Source organism: Rhinopithecus bieti, unplaced genomic scaffold, assembly GCF_001698545.2.
Source record: "Rhinopithecus bieti isolate Rb0 unplaced genomic scaffold, ASM169854v2 scaffold_9899, whole genome shotgun sequence".
NCBI lineage: Eukaryota > Metazoa > Chordata > Mammalia > Primates > Cercopithecidae > Rhinopithecus > Rhinopithecus bieti.
The window spans coordinates 988,500-1,011,654 of NW_016806979.1; the positions used below are offsets into that span (position 1 = coordinate 988,500).

Consider the following 23,155-nt stretch of genomic DNA (forward strand, 5'->3'; position numbering starts at 1 on the left):
CCGGCCGCGCGGCTTTGGGGGCGGGGCCGCCCGAACCCGGGCAGAGCTGCGCGAGCCGCGGAGCCCCCGCCTCCAGCGCGTCCCCGGCCCGGTGGGGGTCTCCTGCAGGTCCCTCGGGGCGCCTCGCAGGCCGGAGAGAGCCCAGCGACCTGGACCCAGCGGGGACGGCTGCGCGCGCTGCGCGTTCTCGGGGACCCGCCCCCTGCTGCCGGGAGCCAGCCGGGAACTCCGGGGTCTGCAGCCGCCCGAACCCCCAGACGGACAGCCCCAGCGGCCCTCCCGTCCCTCCAGGCAGCGGCGAGGAGGGGCGAACGGCCGCACCCCGGCAGGCCCTCCGTGCAGGGCTGGGGGCAGAGGGCCGCGCGTTTGGAGAGAGGCACGGAGGGTCGCGCGTTTGGAGGGAGAGGCGAGGCCAGAATGTATCACAAAGTGCAAACGCGCTGTATTTCCAAACCCCGCCGCGCGCAGGCAGCCGCAGCGTTCACGATGACATCGCAAATGGCGAGGGGGAGACGCGCCCGCGGGATCCCTTCCCGGTGCGCTTCCAGGTGGCGTCGACCGGGAAGGGGCAGCGAGGGAGCCCTTCCCAGGCGCCTCCCACGGGATCGCCCGGCAGCCGCAGCACCACCTCCAGTCGCTGCAACCCCCGCGTGGAACAGACGACCCGGGTCTCAAGGGGCGGCCCGGGCGGGAGACGGCCCCCGGTCCAAGAAATCTCGGGCGCCGCCTGATGTACTCCTACTGCGCCCGGGTCCTCCCGGCCTGCCTCACTTTGGGGGGCTTAGGGTCCTCACGGGGGACCCCTGCACGTAAGCCAGGACGGCGTTCTGCAGGAAGCTCGCTCTCTGGGCCTCCTCGTCCCGGATGCGGGCGATCTCCGCCTCCCGGAGCCGCAGCTTCTCCCGGAGAGACGCGTTTTCGCTCTCCCTGTCCAGCAGCGCCTCTCGGTGGTCGCTCGCCATCACTGCAGGGCAAGGAGCGCAGTGAGCGGGCGCAGTCCCAGCGCACCGTGGCACGGCCTCAGCACGGGAGACGTGGCCAGCCCCGCTCTCTGGCTAGCCTCACGTCCCACCAGTGGGCGGCGGGAGGGCGAGGGTCTGGCTCACCTTTCAGCTGGCGCTCCAGGGCCGCCGCCTTCTCCCTCAGCGCCTCCTGAGCCGCCAGCTCTGCCTGCAGCCGGCCGTTCTGCTCCTGCAGCTCCACGCGCACCCTGCTCACCTCGGCCACCCTTTCCTGGTCCTTGAGGCTCAGCTCCTGCCAGGCACGAAGGTTGGGGAGTAAGGTGAGGGGTCGGGGCCTAGCACGCCCGGGGGTCCCCGCTGGAGCCCCGGCTACCTGCTGCAGCTCTTCCAGGCGCCGCCGCAGGCTCTCGACTTGCAGGCCCAGCTGGCTGGCCCGGGTCTGGGCCTCGGCCACCGCCTGCCTCTGCTGCAGGCAAGCGCCCTGCGCCTCGTCCCGTGCCTGCGCCAGCAGTCGCAGCTTGTCCTCCAGGTGAGCCAGACGCTGTCGCTGTGAGCACAGGAGCCGCCATGGAGAATGAGGGGCTCAGCCTGAGCTCACCTGAGGGAATGTCGGCATGGGCACGACCCCACCCCTCTGCAGGACTGGCTGCTCTAGTTACTAGGACTCTGAACCCGCACCCCTGGCAGCCACCTCCTCCAGCTGCCCTCTGGGCTCCCCTCCTCCCTCTCCGGTCACACCACCCTTCCAGTCCCTCCATGCGTGTAGTCACAGGCTGCAGAGATGAGCCAAACCTTTCCACTATCTCAGGCCCTGATCTAAGGCTGAAGCTGACCCAGCAGCCTCCAGGGTGTGCTAATCTGACCTCAACACCACACTCCCGCCTCCCCACTCAGACCGCAGCTCTGGAGTCTGCATGCGGACGGTGATGTTGGGCAGCCTGGAGGGTGGTGGACATCTGTGTGGCTCACCTCCTCCAGGTGGGCCTGGTTCTTGGCCTTGATCAGCTCCTCCTCCGCCTGGCCACGCTCGCTGAGTGCCGCTGCTTTCACTCGGCCCAACTCCTACGTAGACAGCCACCTGCCAGCGCGTTCTCCTGTCCCTGGCCCAAGGCCCTTTTCTCTCTGGCCCATCCAGCCAACACCAACCAGGGGAGCTCCTCTCTGCCAGCCTCCTGAGGGCCACGCAGCTGCTCTGCCACCTAGCTCGCTGAGCAAGGTGCTTACGGCCAACGGAGCCCGAATGCCACCTAAGTCCCTCTGGCTTCTTGGGCACACTGGTGGGTGGGTCCCCAAAGTGGGACTTATGAGGCTCTGAGGCCAGGAAGGGGTCTCTGTGGTCCTGAGGTGGTGAACATCAGGGGTGCCTGCCTTGTTCAGCCCAGGGTTAAGGCAGAGCTTGGCCCTGCCTGGTGGGTGCTCACCTCTTCCAGGGACAGCCGAGCAGCCTCCAGCCTCTGCACCCGCTCCTGCATGGCCCTCTCACTCTCCTCCAGGTGCCGGGTCATGTGCTCCACCTGCTCAGGGGCAGGAATTGTGGGGCCAGGCTGGAGAGCCGGACCTCCCTACCTTCCCCCCATGGACTCCCCACCCTGGAAGGCAGGCGTCTCTTGGGATCCTTGTTCATTCTGAGAAAGCACTGCCTCGGGTGGCCTAGCAGGAAACTACCCTAGCATGTGCACCCTGCACAGGTGGGGCTTGGTGTCTCTTCAGTGGCAGCCTGTACTACGGCTGAGGCATGGCCGGGGTCCCCTCCCAGCCCCAATAGAAGGTTCCGGGTCTGACATCCGCTCAGGCTGGCAAAATACAGCCACCCAGTGACCCCAGGTTGGCAAGGGGAACTCCCACCAGGCATGTGCTTTGGGGACACCTGCATGACACCAAGGACAGAGGCTGAGGAGCGTTAGAGGCCAGATGAGGCCAACAAAGAGGGCACCTCCTTGATGCGCAGGCTTTCTGAGTCCTCCAGGCTCTGTCTGCACCTTCTCTTCTCCATGTCCAGGCGCTCTGGAAGCCCAGGGGCAGAGTGTGTGTAAGCATCCCCTGGGGACCCTGTCCCCAGGGTGCCCATCCCCAACCCTTCCACAGCAGGCCTGCCCATGCCCACCCTCGGCCTGGATGGCCCGCATCTTCAGCTCGGCTGATGTGCTGGTCAGTTCCTGCCTGGTCTGGAACAGCTGCTCCTGCTGACACCTGACCTTCCGCTCCAACTCCTCTACCTGGAAAGCCGGCACGAGAGAGGGAAGCTGCAGCCCTGCCGTGCCCACCCTGGGCTCCCTGGCTCCCCACAGCTACCTGGCTTTGCAGAAGCAGGTTCTTTTCATTGGCAGCAGACAAGTCTCTGAGGAGCTTAGACTCCCGCTCCGCAGCTTCCTGGGAGGGGAACGTGGTATGGGCTGTGAGGGTCACGAAGCTGCCACCCATCCCTTGGCCCACCCCTCTCAAGCCCGCCCACCCACCTGCTGCTCCAGCTTGAGCTCCTTGGCCTGCCTCTGCGATAGGCTCAGCTGCTCCTGCTCCGCTGTGGCCAGGAGTTCCCCAGGTCCTGGGCCTTCTGCTCTGACAGAGCCAGGGCGGCCTCCGTCATCTGCAGCCTGCAGAAAGGAAGGGCAGCACCCCGCCCCGGCTGGAGCTTCATGTGCCTTACAAAGGCCTCGCTGCTCTCACTGTTGCTGGGCACCTAGTCAATCCCAGCCAGCAACCGCCTCCTCCAGGAAGACTTCTGGGTTACTGCCCCAGCCTCACCATTTCCCAACTCTACTTTGCAAACAGGACTTGCACACAGGCTCACACCACCCTCCTCTGTGCTGTGGGCACGTCTCTGAAGTATCCTGAGCCACCCCTACTTACTTGGCCTTGAGAGCGTTGATGATGGAGTGCCTCTCATTCAGGGCTTCCTGAAGCTGTCCTACACGGGCTGCCGACGCACTGTGGGCAGAGAGGAGGGTGCAGAGTCACCCAAACCCCAGAGCGCTCCCGTACGCCTCTGGCCTTGGTAGCTGCTGCTGTTCCTTAAGCATCTACGGTCGCCTGGGCACTGAGCCTCCAGCCACCACCTCGTGGCCTCACTTGTGGGCTCAGGTTGGTCCCACCTGAGTCTGAGCCAGGACCCGATCCCTGAAGCCTTGCCTTGCCCCTGCCCTGGGCCCGCTCACCTGCTGCTCTTGGCCATCTCTTCCCGCTGCTTATCAATGGTCTCCATCAAGTCCAGAAACTGGGGACAGAGACAGCCACAGCCCTGTCAGAGCACCTACAGCCTGTCCACCCAACCTTCTCCAGGGAAGGAGAGCCGGTGCCCACCAACACAGCAAGGCAGCAAAAGGTTCCACCCACAGCGCCCTGTCTCCTTCACAGGAAGGGTGGCTCCTGCAGAGTGAGGCCTTGGGGCTCAGACACCAGCTCCCCAAGGAAGCCCACCTGCAGGAGATCAGACCAGGAGGCCGCCCCTCCTTCCTGGTACGAGCCACTCGGACAGGCTCTGGGGCCCCAGGTGGGTAGACCACGGGGCCGAGGGAGGCAGGACATGGCCAGGCCCTCCAGCCACGAGCAGCTCCAAGCTCAGTGAAGGCGCCATTCTCACCTGCTTGGACTTCTCCTCCCGGAGGTGCTGGACCTCCTTGCTGAGGACATGAGTGCGGGCTTGGTTCTCCTGGAAGGTGGTGAGCCGGTCCTGGCTGTGGCCCATGGCTTGCTCTGCAGAAGGAGCTGTGTCAGCCGGGCGCAGGGGCTCATGCCTGGAATCCCAGCACTTTGGGAGGTTGAGGTGGGTGGATCACCTGAGGTCAGGGGTTTGAGACCAGCCTGGCCAACATGGTGAAACCCTATCTCTACTAAAAATGCAAAAAATTAGCCATGCATAGTATTGCACACCTGTAATCCCAGCTACTCGGGAGGCTGAGGCAGGAGAATCGCTTGAACCCGGGAGGTGGAAGCTGCAGTGAGCCGAGATTGTGCCACTGCACTCCAGCCTGGGTGACAGAGCGAACTCAGTCACACACACACACAAGGAGCTGTGTCACCCCGGAGCTGCTTAGCCTCAGGAGTGGCTGGTGGCCACCGGCCCTGCACCCGGCAGCTGGCTGCTTGGGAATCTATGCCTTGTAGGGCAACGTCTCACCTGGCAAGTCAGGGGTGCCCCCTCAGTGCATGAGGGTGGAAGGTGCTTCATGGGGTTGGGGCTGTGAGCAGGAGGCACCTGGTGTTGGGGGGCGCGGGCACACGTGTGGCAGAGGTGGTGGGGGCTGCTACACCGCAAAAGACCGAGCCGCGGAGCCCCGCCTCCAGCGCGTCCCCGGCCCGGTGGGGTCTCCTGCAGGTCCCTCGGGGCGCCTCGCAGGCCGGAGAGAGCCCAGCGACCTGGACCCAGCGGGGACGGCTGCGCGCGCTGCGCGTTCTCGGGGACCCGCCCCTGCTGCCGGGAGCCAGCCGGGAACTCCGGGGTCTGCAGCCGCCCGAACCCCAGACGGACAGCCCCAGCGGCCCTCCCGTCCCTCCAGGCAGCGGCGAGGAGGGGCGAACGGCCGCACCCCGGCAGGCCCTCCGTGCAGGGCTGGGGCAGAGGGCCGCGCGTTTGGAGAGAGGCACGGAGGGTCGCGCGTTTGGAGGGAGAGGCGAGGCCAGAATGTATCACAAAGTGCAAACGCGCTGTATTTCCAAACCCCGCCGCGCGCAGGCAGCCGCAGCGTTCACGATGACATCGCAAATGGCGAGGGGAGACGCGCCCGCGGGATCCCTTCCCGGTGCGCTTCCAGGTGGCGTCGACCGGGAAGGGGCAGCGAGGGAGCCCTTCCCAGGCGCCTCCCACGGGATCGCCCGGCAGCCGCAGCACCACCTCCAGTCGCTGCAACCCCGCGTGGAACAGACGACCCGGGTCTCAAGGGGCGGCCCGGGCGGGAGACGGCCCCGGTCCAAGAAATCTCGGGCGCCGCCTGATGTACTCCTACTGCGCCCGGGTCCTCCCGGCCTGCCTCACTTTGGGGGGCTTAGGGTCCTCACGGGGACCCCTGCACGTAAGCCAGGACGGCGTTCTGCAGGAAGCTCGCTCTCTGGGCCTCCTCGTCCCGGATGCGGGCGATCTCCGCCTCCCGGAGCCGCAGCTTCTCCCGGAGAGACGCGTTTTCGCTCTCCCTGTCCAGCAGCGCCTCTCGGTGGTCGCTCGCCATCACTGCAGGGCAAGGAGCGCAGTGAGCGGGCGCAGTCCCAGCGCACCGTGGCACGGCCTCAGCACGGGAGACGTGGCCAGCCCCGCTCTCTGGCTAGCCTCACGTCCCACCAGTGGGCGGCGGGAGGGCGAGGGTCTGGCTCACCTTTCAGCTGGCGCTCCAGGGCCGCCGCCTTCTCCCTCAGCGCCTCCTGAGCCGCCAGCTCTGCCTGCAGCCGGCCGTTCTGCTCCTGCAGCTCCACGCGCACCCTGCTCACCTCGGCCACCCTTTCCTGGTCCTTGAGGCTCAGCTCCTGCCAGGCACGAAGGTTGGGGAGTAAGGTGAGGGGTCGGGGCCTAGCACGCCCGGGGTCCCCGCTGGAGCCCCGGCTACCTGCTGCAGCTCTTCCAGGCGCCGCCGCAGGCTCTCGACTTGCAGGCCCAGCTGGCTGGCCCGGGTCTGGGCCTCGGCCACCGCCTGCCTCTGCTGCAGGCAAGCGCCCTGCGCCTCGTCCCGTGCCTGCGCCAGCAGTCGCAGCTTGTCCTCCAGGTGAGCCAGACGCTGTCGCTGTGAGCACAGGAGCCGCCATGGAGAATGAGGGGCTCAGCCTGAGCTCACCTGAGGGAATGTCGGCATGGGCACGACCCCACCCCTCTGCAGGACTGGCTGCTCTAGTTACTAGGACTCTGAACCCGCACCCCTGGCAGCCACCTCCTCCAGCTGCCCTCTGGGCTCCCCTCCTCCCTCTCCGGTCACACCACCCTTCCAGTCCCTCCATGCGTGTAGTCACAGGCTGCAGAGATGAGCCAAACCTTTCCACTATCTCAGGCCCTGATCTAAGGCTGAAGCTGACCCAGCAGCCTCCAGGGTGTGCTAATCTGACCTCAACACCACACTCCCGCCTCCCCACTCAGACCGCAGCTCTGGAGTCTGCATGCGGACGGTGATGTTGGGCAGCCTGGAGGGTGGTGGACATCTGTGTGGCTCACCTCCTCCAGGTGGGCCTGGTTCTTGGCCTTGATCAGCTCCTCCTCCGCCTGGCCACGCTCGCTGAGTGCCGCTGCTTTCACTCGGCCCAACTCCTACGTAGACAGCCACCTGCCAGCGCGTTCTCCTGTCCCTGGCCCAAGGCCCTTTTCTCTCTGGCCCATCCAGCCAACACCAACCAGGGGAGCTCCTCTCTGCCAGCCTCCTGAGGGCCACGCAGCTGCTCTGCCACCTAGCTCGCTGAGCAAGGTGCTTACGGCCAACGGAGCCCGAATGCCACCTAAGTCCCTCTGGCTTCTTGGGCACACTGGTGGGTGGGTCCCCAAAGTGGGACTTATGAGGCTCTGAGGCCAGGAAGGGGTCTCTGTGGTCCTGAGGTGGTGAACATCAGGGGTGCCTGCCTTGTTCAGCCCAGGGTTAAGGCAGAGCTTGGCCCTGCCTGGTGGGTGCTCACCTCTTCCAGGGACAGCCGAGCAGCCTCCAGCCTCTGCACCCGCTCCTGCATGGCCCTCTCACTCTCCTCCAGGTGCCGGGTCATGTGCTCCACCTGCTCAGGGGCAGGAATTGTGGGGCCAGGCTGGAGAGCCGGACCTCCCTACCTTCCCCCCATGGACTCCCCACCCTGGAAGGCAGGCGTCTCTTGGGATCCTTGTTCATTCTGAGAAAGCACTGCCTCGGGTGGCCTAGCAGGAAACTACCCTAGCATGTGCACCCTGCACAGGTGGGGCTTGGTGTCTCTTCAGTGGCAGCCTGTACTACGGCTGAGGCATGGCCGGGGTCCCCTCCCAGCCCCAATAGAAGGTTCCGGGTCTGACATCCGCTCAGGCTGGCAAAATACAGCCACCCAGTGACCCCAGGTTGGCAAGGGGAACTCCCACCAGGCATGTGCTTTGGGGACACCTGCATGACACCAAGGACAGAGGCTGAGGAGCGTTAGAGGCCAGATGAGGCCAACAAAGAGGGCACCTCCTTGATGCGCAGGCTTTCTGAGTCCTCCAGGCTCTGTCTGCACCTTCTCTTCTCCATGTCCAGGCGCTCTGGAAGCCCAGGGGGCAGAGTGTGTGTAAGCATCCCCTGGGGGACCCTGTCCCCAGGGTGCCCATCCCCAACCCTTCCACAGCAGGCCTGCCCATGCCCACCCTCGGCCTGGATGGCCCGCATCTTCAGCTCGGCTGATGTGCTGGTCAGTTCCTGCCTGGTCTGGAACAGCTGCTCCTGCTGACACCTGACCTTCCGCTCCAACTCCTCTACCTGGAAAGCCGGCACGAGAGAGGGAAGCTGCAGCCCTGCCGTGCCCACCCTGGGCTCCCTGGCTCCCCCACAGCTACCTGGCTTTGCAGAAGCAGGTTCTTTTCATTGGCAGCAGACAAGTCTCTGAGGAGCTTAGACTCCCGCTCCGCAGCTTCCTGGGAGGGGAACGTGGTATGGGCTGTGAGGGTCACGAAGCTGCCACCCATCCCTTGGCCCACCCCTCTCAAGCCCGCCCACCCACCTGCTGCTCCAGCTTGAGCTCCTTGGCCTGCCTCTGCGATAGGCTCAGCTGCTCCTGCTCCGCTGTGGCCAGGAGTTCCCCCAGGTCCTGGGCCTTCTGCTCTGACAGAGCCAGGGCGGCCTCCGTCATCTGCAGCCTGCAGAAAGGAAGGGCAGCACCCCCGCCCCGGCTGGAGCTTCATGTGCCTTACAAAGGCCTCGCTGCTCTCACTGTTGCTGGGCACCTAGTCAATCCCAGCCAGCAACCGCCTCCTCCAGGAAGACTTCTGGGTTACTGCCCCAGCCTCACCATTTCCCAACTCTACTTTGCAAACAGGACTTGCACACAGGCTCACACCACCCTCCTCTGTGCTGTGGGCACGTCTCTGAAGTATCCTGAGCCACCCCCTACTTACTTGGCCTTGAGAGCGTTGATGATGGAGTGCCTCTCATTCAGGGCTTCCTGAAGCTGTCCTACACGGGCTGCCGACGCACTGTGGGCAGAGAGGAGGGTGCAGAGTCACCCAAACCCCAGAGCGCTCCCGTACGCCTCTGGCCTTGGTAGCTGCTGCTGTTCCTTAAGCATCTACGGTCGCCTGGGCACTGAGCCTCCAGCCACCACCTCGTGGCCTCACTTGTGGGCTCAGGTTGGTCCCACCTGAGTCTGAGCCAGGACCCGATCCCTGAAGCCTTGCCTTGCCCCTGCCCTGGGCCCGCTCACCTNCTGGCAAGTCAGGGGTGCCCCTCAGTGCATGAGGGTGGAAGGTGCTTCATGGGGTTGGGGCTGTGAGCAGGAGGCACCTGGTGTTGGGGGGCGCGGGCACACGTGTGGCAGAGGTGGTGGGGGCTGCTACACCGCAAAAGACGAGGGCCATCCTGGGGCATCTGGCCACCATCCCAAAGGTCAAGGGGCACCGCACAATGCTGAGGCGAACGCTGTGCCCAGCTCATGTTCTGGAAAGATCTGGGTGGCATGTGGCTAGGGGGCAGAGGTCAGGAGCGATGACAACACCCAGGGCAGCACTGAGGCAAAGCCAGGGACGGTGCAGCTGGAGCCAGAGGCCAGGCAGAGCCAGCAGAAGGGGGGAGCCTCAGCACAGGGGCCGGAAGAGGCTGCCGCTGTGTGCGGATTAGGGAGTACGGGGCCTGGCAAAGTTCTCAGCTGGGTCTGGGGCACTGGGGCCTAAGGCTGAGACATCAGCTGCAAGGATTTGGGGTCGCTGGTGGGAGGGAATGTGGAGGCCAGCATAGGCCAGGAGGCCCCACCTCTCATGACTCACATGTAGGGCCACAAACTCAGGGTGACCAGGGAGCCTTCCTGGCCAAGGCCTGGGCCACCTGAAACATCAGCAAAGCCATCAAGGCCAGGGCTGTGAGCCACACGGCTTCAGCTTTCCCAGCTGTGAAATGGGCACCCTGCCACTGCACAGGTCCTAAGAACTCAGCAAGCACACAGGGCACCTCAGACAGTGCCAATGTGTGGTCGACGCCAATCAAGTGCCAAACAGGTGCCCCACGACCCCTCTGCTCCTTCCCGCTTCCCCGGGCTCTCAGGCTGCTCTCCTCATCAGTTCCAGTCCTGAGCCGAGCACCCCGACCTCAGCGGACAGGCCTCTGTCAAAGGCTGACACATGGCTCCACACAGCCCCGCACCGTACCCACGGCTCTGAGGACATCTCCGGGGACGTTGTTCCCAGCCAGGTCCAGCCTCCACAGGGTTCTGTTGCTGGGGAGACAGTTCATGAGGGCCCGGCCTCCCAGGAGGCCAATGTTATTCCAGCGCAGGTCTGGAAGGAAACCTGTAGTCACAAGACAGAATGCACCTGGCAGAGGGGGAGCTGGCCTGGCTGGGGTGCTTCCCTGGGGTCACTGCCTTGTGGTCAACAGAGCAGGAACGCAGGCAAGTCCCCTAGCCCCTTACTTCCAAGAGCAAAGGCAGCCTCAGAGGGATGAAGGAGCCTGAGGCGCCTGGGAAGCCTCACCCAGCTGCTGGAGGGTGGTGTTGCCCTTCAGGGCGAGGGCCAGCTCCTCAGCGCCCTTGTGATTGATCTGGTTGTTGCGGAGGTCCAGCTGCTGCAGGGTGCCGTTGGCCGCCAGGCCCCCGCAGAAGGTGGCAAAGGCATCGTCCCACGTGCCCAGGCTGTTCCACTCCAGCGAAAGGCTGCAGGAGGGGCAGGAGCCAGAGTTCGCCTGGGGGACTGCCTGGCCTGTGGGGTCCAGGGCTTAGGGACAGGTGTGGGCTTGGGGTCTGATGGGCCGGAGCCTCTGACTACTCCCTGCCAGCGTATGTGAAACACGGGCAACTGGCAGTGTGGAACTCGGGCTGCAGAACCATGTGCTCTGGGGCCAGTCCTCAACCACAGAGACAGGGCCCGCGGTGATGGTGGGCCCGGACCACCCCCACCTCTGAATGGACTTGTTCTGTCGGAGGAGTCTTCCCAGAGCCTCGGCCCCTGCGGCCCGAAGGTTGTTGCCCTAGGAGAGAAACAGGCCGTCAGTCACTCCCGTGCCCTGATTGGCTCTGAATTTCCGCCCGTGCCCCAAGGGCCTTGGTCAGCCAGGGGACAAGGCTGGGGTGCACTCTGCTGGGAGGTGCAGCCTCCCTCAGCTCCTGGGCTCCCTGCCTTTAGGGGGCTTCCAAGGGCCGGCTTGTTTGCCGACATGAACTCTTGCTCCGGAGATGGTCACACCCAGGAGGCCATCAGAGAACAGCCTGGGGACTCACAGACAGTTTCCAGCCACCTGCCCAGACCCCCGGCCCCTGAGACCTGGCATCTTCCCCCTCTCCTCTTGCCCTTGGGTGGCACACTTGGACACTCAAGAGCGCAGGTATCTCACCTTTAAGTCCAGAAAGCGCAGCACGGTGCTGGCACACAGGCCTCGGAGCAGCAGTGTGGCCCCTGTGTAAGGGGGGCCAGCGGTCACTCTCTGCCCCTGCTGACCCCAAGATCCTCCCCGTTGGCCCCTTTTCAGGGCATCTCCCTAGACCCAGGGAGGGACAACTGTCCCGGTGGTCTGGGTTGGCGCTGGCCAAGAGTCTCGCTATGAAGTCATGTTTGAAACACCTGCGGCCCCTGTCAGGCACCAAGCCGGCTCAGCACGCGGGGAACCAGGTAAGCGGCGCATGTCAAGGTCTCTCCCCTGTCATACAGAGGAACTGTCCTCTACTCCCAGGTGCAGGAAGGGGCGCCCCTGCTCGCTTTAACTACGGCACAGAAAGAGGAGAGCCTGGAGAGGAAGCGACCTCTGGGGCTGCCGAGGCAACGGTGTGGGCAGCTAAGGAGCAGAGGGATCCACCCCGCCACGCCTGCCCACCTTCCTCGCTGAGCATGCAGTCACTCAGGACCAGCTCCGTGCACAGCATCTCCCTCGGCAGCAGCTTGCCCAGGGCCCTGCAGGTCTCCACCGTCAGGCTCTGCGTGGCCAGGTCCAGCCGGCCCCTGGGAAGCTGGTGCAGCTGCTGCAGGACAGCCTCCTGGGGCTCGGCCCCACTCTCCCTGCACAGGCGGCTGTAGGAGCGCCGGAACTCCTCCATGACCCGCGGGGCCGGCAGGGCCTCCTCCGCATGCTCCCGCAGCTGCTTAAAGGGAGCCGCCCGGTGCGGAGCAGTCCCAGCGCCGAGTACGGGAGACGGGGCCTCCGCTGACCCAGACGAAGAGCAATCCGAGGGGGCTCCGCGGGCGGGAGGTCCTGGAGCGCGGGGCTGGGCGGTAGTCAAGGTCCGCTTTGGGCTGGGGCCCCCCAGTGCTTGGGGACTACCCGTGCAGGAAGCAGGCAGGCGCGTCGCGCGACCCCACCCGGCCCTGCCGCGCCTGCAGCCCCGACCCCCGGCCTCGCGACTGCCGCGTCGGGGCCTCAGTATCCAGGAAGAACAAGGCGCGCCGGGAGAGGCCGCGGGAACTACAACTCCCAGCAGGCTCTGCGCAGGCAGCTCTCGGTGCGGGCCAATGAAAACAAAGGAACTGGCGCGCCCTTCTGGTCGCAGGCTGAAAGGGGGCAGCGCGCTCCAGGCTCATTGGCTAGCGGCATGAGGGTGGGGCCCCGAGGGGGCATGCTCCAGGCTCATTGGCTGACGGGCGTGAGGGAGGTGCGCCGCAAGGGCGCGCTCCGGGTTCATTGGCTGAGGGGCGTGAGGGCGGGGGCTGCTGGAGGGCGCGCTCCAGCCTCATTGGCTGAGGCATTGGGGCGGGGCTCCGAGAGAAGGCGCTCCGGGTTCTTTGGCTAGGGAGCGGGGCGGGGCTCCGAGGGCGCGCTCTGCTCTCATTGGCTGGAGGGGCGGGGTTCCGGAGGGCGTGCGTCGAGGCTGCGATCATGGAGGGAGCCGGAGCTGGAGCCGGCTTCCGGAAGGTGAGGGCCGGCAGGTAGGGGCCAGGCGGGTGTGGACGCTCCGTCCCGACCCCACGCGTGACACCGTGAGGGCCAGACGCCAGCCCCCGCGCCGCCCACCTGTGTCTTTGAGGTTGGGCCCGTTCTCAGACTCCGACCCCAGCCCGGCCGCGCGCCCCGCGCCCTCCTGGGCGGGGGTCTCGCAGCTAGTAGGAGGGCGCGTGGGGCAGCCGGAGCTGCGGGAAGGTGGAAAGGGTCTGCAGAAACAGGCAGGGGTGGGCGCCGTCATGGCGGAGTCCAAGCCGGCGAAGAGAGAGGAGGAGCTGGGCCGCCGCCCTGCGCCCTGAGCCTGGGGTCTCCTGTTAAGGGGAGATCAGGCCCCAGGACGGGGACAGTGAGACCGTCCAGCCCGAGGAGCCGGCAGGACCTACCCTAGCCGCCAGGCACAGTGGTTTCCCTTTTGCCTGCTCCATAGTGGGCACCAGCACTGGGCTAGGAACGCGTGGTTTCCTCGGTACTCCACGTTACTCACACTTGACACGGATTAACCCCACCCGCGAGTGGGGAAACTGAGGCACGGGGGCGTTAAGTGACTCAGCAGAGCTAGGGTCAGACCCAGGCCGTCTGAGCCAGGATCCGCCCAGGCTGCAGGGCGTGCCCCGCTCTTCCCTGCCCCTGGCAAGTGGAGCTCTCACAGGGTGCCATGTGCAGAGTCCATGTGCGGGGTCCCATCAGTGCAGGCAGAGTGGTTTCTGAGCCTTTCTTTCTTTTGCTCTACCTGAAGGTTGGGGCACTGAGCTTCCTCGATGTCAGCAGGGCCTCGTGGGCCTCTGTGGCCTGGGAAGGGAGGGTCTCAGGCCCTTGTGAACCCGTCGTGGGGGGAGGGCTTCAGGGAAGTCCTGTAGAAGCAGGGAGAATTCTTTGTTTCTCCTGCATCAGGCCCTGCTTTATCACCCAAGACAGCAGGGGGTCAGTGTGGGGCACTCTGGTGGAGTTGCTGAAGATTCTCGCCAGAACTCAGTCACTGAGGCATGGGCCACCTCACTGGGTGGTTGGGAGAATTCCCCCAGGTTAGAGTAGCTCAAAGGCCACTGCCGGAGAGGGGGCACTGGGTACACACCCCAGGAGGTCATGTGTTCTCTCCATCAAGCCCACCTGACAACTAGAGGCCCGAGGGCTCTGGCCAGAGCTGGAGTTGCGGTCATTGCAGAGGATGAGTGTGAAGATGATGGGGAGCAGGGGGCCTGCAGCCCTGGTGTGGCACCCACAGGTCATGGGGCAAAGCTGGGTGTGTCCCAGGCCCTCCCACAACTGCCCCAGTGCTGGGCCTACCATCCGAGGCCGCTGCCGGTGTACGGAGCAGCCCCTTGGATTGTCAAGGCAGCTCTGGCATCCGCCACTCTCTGGCATGGGGTCCCGGAGCAGGTGGGAAGCTAGTGCCTTCTCTACGTCTTCTGGCGCCTTTCCGGTATTGCTGGCTGTAAGCAGCAGGAAGGACCAGCAGGTGGCGCTGAGCTCATGCGGGTGGTGACTGGGACCCTGGCTAGGGGACGGCGAGGGCTCAGGACGAGCCGGGATGCTGGACCCTGCCGCCCCCTGCTGGGGAACATTCTTCACCTCCCGCGTCTCAGGGCTTCACCCATCCATGCTCTGCTTGTCACCTGCTGGACTGCTCAGGGTGAGGTGCTGTGACCTCCCTGTGGCCGATGCTGGCGGCCTGGCCGGTTGTTCACAGGTTAGTGCCTGTGTTTCTGGGCTCCTGGGTGCCCACTGCCCCTGCCCCCAGACCTGGACACTCCATGCTGGCTCCTTTCCCAGCCACTGTGGGCCAGTGCCCGGCCTGGGCCGCCTCACTGAGTCTGGTGGCTCCACCAGCCACCCGGGGCTGCCCTCCTGAGTCTCGGCCGCCACCACTGCCGCTGCCACCCGCCACTCTGTGGATAGCTCCTGTGTTCACACAATGCATCCCAAACTGAGCTCCTGTGTCCTGGCTCCAAACTACACATGCCCACAGCCCCCCATCTCCTCAGAGCAGTGCTATCCTTTTGGGTTCTCAGCGTGGACTCCTCCCTTGTCCCTGTCCTCCGTCCATCAGGAAGGCAGAAAGGCCCTGGCTCTGCAGCCCCCCCCTTCCCCCCACCCTGGGCTTGGCAGCCAGAGTGGTCCTTTCAAATGCCAGTACTGCTTTCCACAAAAAACCTAGAAAGGACTCCGAGTTGCCTGCCACGGAGAGCTGATCAGGCCCTGGGCCCTCAGCGTCTGGCCCACCCCTCACTCCAGCCTGCGGACCACACTGGCACAGCCTAGCTCTGTACTCCCAGGACACCAGCACCTCCTGCAGGATCATGAGCACCAGGGCAGGACCGGTGGAGCTGACCCAGCACCCAGAACAGAGTTGGCACAAGCAAGGCCTTATGGGTGGCACTCCCTCAGTCCAGCCCACCTGGGAGCAGCCACCTCCAGCCTCCAGACCCAACCCGGGCTCTGCCTTCCCTGCCTCTCCACAAGGAGAGCAGAGCCATGGCCCTCCGCCGGGGATGGGAGTGCAGGATCAGGCCAGACTCAACGAGGCCTTTCTCCACTCTCCCTGGAGCCCCAGCAGCAGGGCCTGCTCCCATGTCTACAACCACTCACGCTGTAGGGAGGCTCCTTGCACAGACCTTGCGAAGAGTCCTGGCGCCCCAAGTGGAGCTGCCCACACATCCTGCTTCTCCAGCTTCTGCCACCCTAACCACTAGGCTGGCCCTTGTCCCCTGCCCTGGGGGAGGCCCAAGCACAGAGGGCGTCTCCAGCCGGAAGTCACAGCCACCGTCACCCAATGACCACCACCCCGGGGTGTGCGGGGGGGGAGGGCGGGGCCTGGCGCTGACACCCCCTCCCCTCCAGGAGCTGGTGAGCAGGCTGCTGCACCTGCACTTTAAGGATGACAAGACCAAAGGTGCGGGTAGGGGTGTGGGCGGGAGGTGGTCCCTGTACTTGTCCTCAGAGACCCTTTCCCGCAAGTCCGCAGGGCCAAGGCCTGGGGAGGGCGGGGGTAGGTCTGGAGCCCCCAGCCGGAGCAGTGGGTGAGGGTCCCACATGACCTCCCCTGCCTTGCAGTGAGCAGGGACGCGCTGCAGCTCACGGCGGAGTTGCTGAAGATCTTTGTTGTGGGTGAGTCCGGGGCCCACGCTCCCTCCGGGCACCGCGTCCAGAATTCTTTTTGTGTTTTCACAGCGGGAAAACCAAGAGGTGTTTTCCCCAGTTTCCCACAAGGTCCTAAACTTGGGTCTCCTGAGCCTGTTTGTCAGGTGCTGTGGCCTGGTTCTGGGGGCTGCCCATGGGTGTGGGTAGGGGCACCGGCCCAGGCTGAGGCCCTCGCTGGGCTCGGGTTTAAGATCCCCCACCTCGCGCGTTTCTTACCGCAGAAGCAGCAGTCCGCGGGGTGCGGCAGGCCCAGGCAGAAGACGCGCTCCGTGTGGATGTGGACCAGCTGGAGAAGGTGCTCCCGCAGCTGGTGGGTGAGCGTGGGTCACGGCGCCAGTGGAGGTGCCCACCTGGCTGGCCCTAAGCACTTCTCTCCCCCACAGCTCCTGGACTTCTAGGGATCTCAGCCGTGGCTGAGGCCACCCCCAGAGGAGCCCCCGGTCCATAGAAGCAGGCCTTGTGTTTCCAGCGGCCTCTGATAACAGGCGGGGAAGGACCTGAGGGGTTTAGAGTTGATTCAAACAAGATCCCCAGGTGTCTCCAGCCTGTGCAGAAGGAGCAGGACTGCGGTGCACTGCTGCCCTTGGAGTGTCCAGTAGGGACACTGGTGTGGGAAGGGGCAGCACCTGGGGAGTCCCTGCCTCTCCTCCCTGGGGCAACAGTGCGTACCACCCAGGGTCCTACAGGCAGGTGCTGGGAAAGGCCCGGCCAGCAGGTAGCCTGTGTGTTTGACAAACAGCGGCTGGCAGCGCCGCCTCCTGCCCACATTCCTGCCACCCGACATCAAAGCTGGCGTGTGACCTTTCCAGCCATGCGCTATTCCCCTTGGAAGATGCTTCCCCAGGCTATAAATTTGTTCTCACAAAGCAACATCAATAAATCAAAACTGTCTCTCCCAGCTCGGCCTTCTTGCCATTAATCACCAAAGTCAAACTGCTTCAAAGCCTCACTCCCCGTGTGCGCCCTTCCACTCCTGGTAAGAAAGCAAAGCACCAGGAGGACGCAGTAACACACAGCATGTGTGCGAGTGACTCGGCCCCGCCCCCAGGCGCTGCGGAACCCGGACCGCGCACACCCGCCTGGAAAATGTTCCTCCTGCCCCAGGGGTTGGGGCAGCCACAGTGGGCAGTGGCTTCCAGGAATGTTCCTGTGGCCGCAGGCAGTGGCCACAGGCAGGACCAAGACGCACAGGGTGAGAGAGTCCCTGGCCCAAGGGCCTGCTGAAATGAAGAACAGGCCTCCCCTTTTCTCCGACACTGGTCCCAAGCAGTGCCATGGGGGTGCAGGTCAGCCCCCTCAGCCATGCCCTCTGCCCACCCTTGGAGACACAGGGCTGTGGGACCTGCCTGGATGCCCCGCCCAAGTCTGGCTGCCCTCTGACTCTCGGGGGCCTCTGACATAAGCTCCACTTGTGCCAACGCTTGGGAAGTGGGCAGAGCCTTGGCCACTTCCCCTCCAGCCCACCTCACTCTCTCTCGTCAGAGCCCAGGACTGGAAGCACCCCAGGGGCTCTCAGCTGAGTGCCATCCTGGTGCCCCACGCAGTGAGGGGAAGGGGTAGGGAGTCAGGGTGGGAAGCACAAGAGCTGCCCCGTGGGACCATCAGAGGCGGCCCAGCCTCTCTCCTGCCCTGGTGCCCAAAGACAACTTTGAGGCAAGCCTCTTCATCCTTGATTGAGCCCCACTGGCCCCGGGAAGGCAGGGCTGCTGAGACCCACCCCTTCCCCGCTCTGCCCACCTCAGTAGGTCAGTTTGAAAGCCCTGGGAGCCTGTGGAAATCATCAGACTTGCTGGGGAGGCTGGCTGTGGGGTGGGCCAGGGCCAGAACCCAGCACTATAGCCGCTCAGGGGCAGTGGGAGGCCCAAGGTCAGGCCCTGCCCTGCAGATGTGGGGGGACCTACTAACTCCTCCCCCAGCTCTTGGCCCAGGGCTTGGCTCCTGGGTTGCAGGTAATTTCCCCAAAAAAGCCTTTCTTCCAGCACTTCTGTTCTCCTTGGAGGAGGGATAAATAACTGTTAGGTAAAAATGAAGAGGACCCATGTGGGTTCAGGATGCAGCACCACGGTCCACCAGGCTCCTCGGGGGCCCACACCACGGTCCACCAGGCTCTCAGGCCTGGACACTGCGGTCCAGCTGAGCCAGGGCAGAGGATGGGGGCCCTTTTCTGGAGGAAGCACGACAGGAATGTGTTGAGGGATGCACAAGTCTTTATTCCTGCTGGCAGGAGAGGTGGTCCTGTGGGTGGCAGAGTGGGCACCTCGGGCTGGTGGCTCTCACCTCTTGCTGGCTGTAGTGCAAACACACCAGGGTGACCACAGGCCCTGGGCTCCTGCCACCTGGCCACCCGCCCAACAGCCCAGCTGAAGCACTCAGCCCTGCTGGCCACAGCACCTAGCCCTTCAGCCCAATGGCCCTGCCACAGCACCCGGCCCCCCACCCTCCACCCGGCCACAGCACCCTGCCTTCCACCCGGCCGCAGTACCCGGAAGCTTCAGCCACTTGGGCACCTTGCCCAGGCTCCTCTTCACAGGCTGGGCCATCCCTGGGATGGGCTCAGGGGGGCCCAGTGCCCCCTCCTCAGCAGTTGGTTCAGACTCAGGTGCAGGGTCAGGGGCTGGCGATGGGGAAGGGGACCCGGCGACCCTGGACATGCACCTAGGGGGAGGCGAAGATGTAGGTGGTAAGTGCCACCATGGGAGGTGCCCCCAGACCCACAGGCACTTACCTGGCCACCAGCATGTCGGCTGCAGATGGGGAGATGGCGTGCTCCAGCAGGCCAGGCTCCAGGTAGGCACCTGCAAGGAGGCACAAGCTCAACCTGAGCCTCTGAGGGGGGGCCCACCCGCCATCCGCCATCCGCCCAGCATCTGCCCACCAGCACTCGGCTCTGGGAGGGCGGTGACCAGCAAGTGGCTGTCCCAGCCCTCTCTCGGGGAGGTGGTTATTGGGGGCCGCAGAGCTCCCTCTCAGACCCAAAGGAGGCCCCAGACTGAACGCCCTTCCAGGCAGCTGGCTCTGAGGTCCAGAGACAGGCTGGCCGGGCTCCAACACCGGCCCCAACCACCGACACTCACCTGCCGGCTCCTTGGCTCCAAAGTGTACCAGAGCGGCCGGGAAGAGGTTTGCCTGCAGGGAGGGCGGGGGGTCAGGGGCCGGGTGGGCACTGTGGGCAGAGCACCCCCCTGCGGTGGAGGCAGCCACACCCCCAGGGTCCGGCCCTGGTGATGGCCACAGCTCCACCATCAGGCGGGCTCTGCCTGCCCGGCCCCCATGAAGCCCTCTTCGCCCAGCTTCCTGTCTGGCACCAACCCTACCCCTGTACGGAAGGCCAGGGTGCCCTGGGACCAGCACCCTCCATGGGACCACCCCAAGCCCCAAGCCAGCTGAAGGCTGCAGCCTCGAGGGTCCTCAAGCCACGCAGCATCACAGTCCTCCCTCCTCTGGCCTCTGCACCTGAGGAAGGTGGGGCCAGGCGTGGCGGGTCCTGGCGTATGTGCCGGGACCACCGTGGAGAGGTGCAGCTGCCAGGGTGGGGTATCCCCCTCCTAGATCCAGATTCCCCCTCCCGGCTCCAGGCTGCTTGGGGCCACAGGCTGGGGTGGGAGTGGGGCTGGGGATGTTAAAAGATTAATAAGAGGAAGCTTCAAAGGCCAGGCCCAGGAACGCTGAAACCTCAGCCTCCAGCCAGGGGCCCAGGGACACAAACAAGGGCCGTGAATGCTTTGAAAACCCAATTGTGCCGCCTGGGATCAAAGCCTTGTGAGGAGAGAAGGGCCTGTGGGGTGGGCAGGGGCTGCCCGAATGGCCCTGAAGAGGCGCCGGAAGCTGGGGAGCCAGGAAGGGAGCACGGGGAGGACGGCGCCAGGAGTGGTCTCAGCCTCTCACAGGCGGACGGCATGCTCCGTCACCACGGGGCCTCCAAGATCCACACCCAGGCTGCAACTGCTCACAGAAGCCCAGGGGACACTGCCCAGAGGCCGCTGTGGGCACAGGAGGCCTGGCCAGCCCCACCTGCAGCCCACCCGCAAGGGGCAAGAGGGCTCCCTCAGAAGCCACCGATGCAGAGAGGCACCTGGAGTTCATCACAGCCGCACAGGCCAGGACCCTCACTCGGCACTGCCCCGTGGGATGCACAGAAAGGGGCAGGCAGGACTCGGGAACGCCAGTGGAGGGAAGTAGGCTTGGTGGCTGGGCCTGGGGCACCCGGGCTCTGTCTGCGCTTCTGTGCAGGGAGCACTGAGCCAGGCAGCCTACCCAGCCTGTCCCCACATGCTTGTGCCCAGCCTTGACTCAGGAGGGATCCCACTGCTCGGACGAGGGGATGGTGGAGAGGAGGGTCAGCAGACTGGGCGGCATGGAGGCTGACCAGTGCTTGGAAAGGCTCGGCCTCTGGATGGACCCCAAAAAAGGAGCCTCCGAGAGTCCATGTCACCTCCATCCCCCACCAGTGGAAAGGGTGTTCTCTGCCCTGGTTCCCAGGCGCCATTTCAGTAAGGGACCCCAGGTGAATGGAACCACCCGGTCACCAAGCTGGGGCGAGAAAAGGAAGGTGGGTCACACCATCCCCCCAGCCACCCAGAGCAGGGCCCAGGACGGGCCTTGGAGGGAGGCTCAGGCTGAGGGGCCTTTCCCCACCAGCACTGTCCCAGGAGATCTCAGGCTGCCCCTGCCTGGCTCCCTCGGCTGACAGGGAGAAGTGGGGGCGCCCGCCCTGCCCTGACACAGCCTGAGGGCCTGGAGCCGGCCCCTCCCTAGCTGCTGTCCAGGACACTGGGGTCCCAAATCCGGCCACCTCTCTGCTGCCAGCCCCTTACCCCACTCAGTGTTGCCAGGAAGAGTTTCCGAAAGGAGGCCCACGCCAACCCCCATGGGGCAGCAACTCTGCAGGGGCTGCATGCACACGTGGCCCAGCGCCCTGGTCGCCCCCTCCAAAGAGAACGGCACCACCCTCAGGGAAATGAAGCCAAGAGAGGAGCCCTTACAGCCCAAGACACCCGGGAGGGAGGTGGCACCATGGTGCCTGGGCAGGGAGATGGCACCACAGTGCCCGGGAGGCGGCACCACGGTGCCCGGGAGGGAGAGACGGGGCATCCACCCACAGAGCGGGAGCGGGGACTGCAGGCGCCATCCCACCTTCTGCAAGACCATTTGTCAACAAGGAACATTTCAGAGGGTCCAGGTGGGGCAGGGCCTGGTGGGTGGGAGGAAGGGGCCTGTCGTTCCCAGAGAGGCCCTGGCAGTGGGCAACACAGCAGTACAGGACGGGGCTGTCCTGGGTGGAAAGGGAGAACAGAATTGGCTAGGGGTGGGCGCCCAGCAGGCACTCAGGCCGGAAGTGCCAGTCACTCCCTCCCAGGTGGGTGGCCAGTGTCCTGGCAGAGGGTCCCCCGAGGCAGCCTGAGAGCTCCAACAAACAGAGGGTGTTAGGAGCCAGGCTTGCCCCACCAAAGCCAACGGAAGGAAGCCCAAACAGCAGAGACTTTGAAGAGATAAGTGACGTGACCGTGACATCAAAGGTGGGCCTAGTCCAGGATGACCTTCCTTATGACATGAGGACGCGGACCGCACACAGAGGTGACCGTGCCAGCCCTGACGCCCAGGGCCAGGAAGCAGATTTCAGGCAGCAGTGGGGGCTTTGTTCCCATAGTGGTGCCCCCACACTGCTCACAATTCCCTGTCCTCGATCCTGGCCGCCTCCTCCCGGCTCTCCCAGAAAACCTGTGCTCTCCTGGGCCAGGGCCACAGAGGGCTGCCAGGCGACCCGAGCCCCCACACCCACGCACGCTGTCCCTCTCAGAAGCAGGGGGCTGGCCCCTGGACACCCCCCAGGCAGCAGGCAGCTGGAGCAGGGCCCTGCCAGAGACAGACATGAAAGCCGGTGCTTCCACGCCCACCGCCTGCTTGCCTGCCAGGGAGGCAGGCTTCCCTCCCTCAGCCCCGCCAGCTCTCTGACGGCAGGCAGGCAGGAACGTCACCAGGGACACCACCCCGAGAGGCCCCCAGACTAGAGCCGAGCTGACGGAGGGCAGGAGATGGTGGCTGGCGGGGAAGCCATGTATCCCCAGGAACAGGGCAGCAGCACCCCAGGGCTCTTAGGGGGCCTCCCAGTGGGAGGGTGGGCTGCAGGCCTGGGCACTGGTCCTCCTCCATCCCAAAGCATCTTCCAAATTCAATGTTTATCAACTGGCTGGCCAGCAAGGGAGGGGGTGGAGACGGAGGAAGGAGGCCCAGAGTCCGCCCGGCAGCTCGGGGGCTCAGGGTGGACTGTCTCACCCCTCCCCTGCCTCTGCCTCAGGGAACCCCGCTCAGTACTGCTCCTGATCACCCCTGGCAGCTGCCAGCCTTCTTACCCCATCTCAGCAAGTGGCTGCAGCCCCAGGCAGCAAGCAAGCTTCTCACCTCCAACCCAGGCCTCTGCAGAGGCCTGTGGCCACTTAAAAAAAAAAAAAACGCCTCTGTTGCTAATTAAAATATCTGAAGAGGCTTTGAAGAGGAAACATTAGGCCAGAGGGCTTCGGAAGGCCCCAGGCGGCTCTCCCACAGGCCAAGGACAGGACATTCATTGCTTCTGGCTCTGGAGGGCGGCCCAGCAGGGCTGGGGACCGGGCACCCTCACTCTGGCCCCACCCTCAGGAGCTCTCAGGGAGGTGGCAGGGACCCACAGAAGCAGCGCACAGCTATGGGTACCAGGCCATTCCTAGCAGGGGCCAGTGGGGCCAGCGGGAGAGGCCGGGAAGGGGGAAGGGGCAGGAACACAGACTTTGCAGCTGAAGCCCCAGGCAGCCGTCTCTAGCTGAGGGCCTGATCCCTCTGGGGCTCCCCAAGCCCTGCTCCCAGGCCTGCCGGGCCCTTCCTCACCCAGACGCCTGGGCGGGGACTGGTGCTGCCTTGGCCCCAGCACAGCAGCCCAGGGGGGCCGAGACCTCCAAGCGGCCTCAGTTCAGTCAGGCCGCCTAGCAGGCCCTTTCTCACCCGGGGCCAGGCAGGAAGCAGAGGAGGCTGGAAAGACCTGTCAGAAACAACTTCAGAGGCGCACGGCCCCCTCTGAACCCACCCGCTCTCAAAGGTTTTATTATCCCACACCAG

The 23,155-nt window shown here is 65.0% G+C and overlaps 4 protein-coding genes across 5 annotated transcripts in view; 1 reads left to right on the forward strand and 3 right to left on the reverse strand.

Moving 5' to 3' along the window:
* Positions 1-420: 420 nt before the first annotated feature.
* LRRC45 (leucine rich repeat containing 45) lies at positions 421-12,456 on the reverse strand. The gene is given in 18 exon segments (XM_017879208.1): positions 421-964; positions 1,107-1,254; positions 1,336-1,509; positions 1,932-2,024; positions 2,384-2,476; positions 2,896-2,966; positions 3,067-3,178; positions 3,255-3,332; positions 3,419-3,501; positions 3,504-3,553; positions 3,810-3,887; positions 4,115-4,173; positions 4,540-4,652; positions 10,216-10,344; positions 10,540-10,718; positions 10,962-11,032; positions 11,396-11,457; positions 11,873-12,456. Coding segments are annotated over 18 exon segments (2,010 nt in total). The 5' UTR covers positions 12,093-12,456; the 3' UTR covers positions 421-767.
* On the reverse strand, positions 5,669-9,258 carry LOC108534096 (leucine-rich repeat-containing protein 45-like). Its single transcript, XM_017879209.1, has 10 exons — positions 8,974-9,258; positions 8,580-8,715; positions 8,416-8,493; positions 8,227-8,338; positions 8,054-8,124; positions 7,542-7,634; positions 7,090-7,182; positions 6,494-6,667; positions 6,266-6,413; positions 5,669-6,123 (listed from the first exon to the last, which is right to left on the reverse strand). The coding sequence occupies exons 2-10, from the start codon at positions 8,706-8,708 to the stop codon at positions 5,951-5,953; spliced, it is 1,071 nt and encodes a 356-aa protein (XP_017734698.1). The 5' UTR covers positions 8,709-8,715; positions 8,974-9,258; the 3' UTR covers positions 5,669-5,950.
* Positions 12,457-12,786: 330 nt separating the features above from the next.
* CENPX (centromere protein X) lies at positions 12,787-16,967 on the forward strand. Of its 2 annotated transcripts, none has more exons than XM_017879210.1 (5): positions 12,787-12,904; positions 15,770-15,821; positions 15,983-16,036; positions 16,291-16,379; positions 16,453-16,967. In XM_017879210.1, the coding sequence occupies exons 1-5, from the start codon at positions 12,869-12,871 to the stop codon at positions 16,465-16,467; spliced, it is 246 nt and encodes an 81-aa protein (XP_017734699.1). In that variant the 5' UTR covers positions 12,787-12,868; the 3' UTR covers positions 16,468-16,967. The 2 variants fall into 2 exon arrangements, with proteins under 2 accessions (XP_017734699.1, XP_017734701.1); XM_017879212.1 differs by having other exon boundaries at positions 16,291-16,364.
* Positions 16,968-18,258: 1,291 nt separating this feature from the next.
* Positions 18,259-23,155, reverse strand: part of ASPSCR1 (ASPSCR1 tether for SLC2A4, UBX domain containing) — a 42,431-nt gene continuing 37,534 nt past the window's right edge. The window contains exons 13-16 of the mRNA XM_017879213.1: positions 19,144-19,195; positions 18,795-18,864; positions 18,552-18,724; positions 18,259-18,356 (exon numbers count right to left, since the gene is read on the reverse strand). Of these exons, the coding sequence (XP_017734702.1) occupies positions 18,343-18,356; positions 18,552-18,724; positions 18,795-18,864; positions 19,144-19,195 (309 nt within the window). The 3' untranslated portion in view covers positions 18,259-18,342. The remainder of the gene's footprint in view (positions 18,357-18,551; positions 18,725-18,794; positions 18,865-19,143; positions 19,196-23,155) is intronic.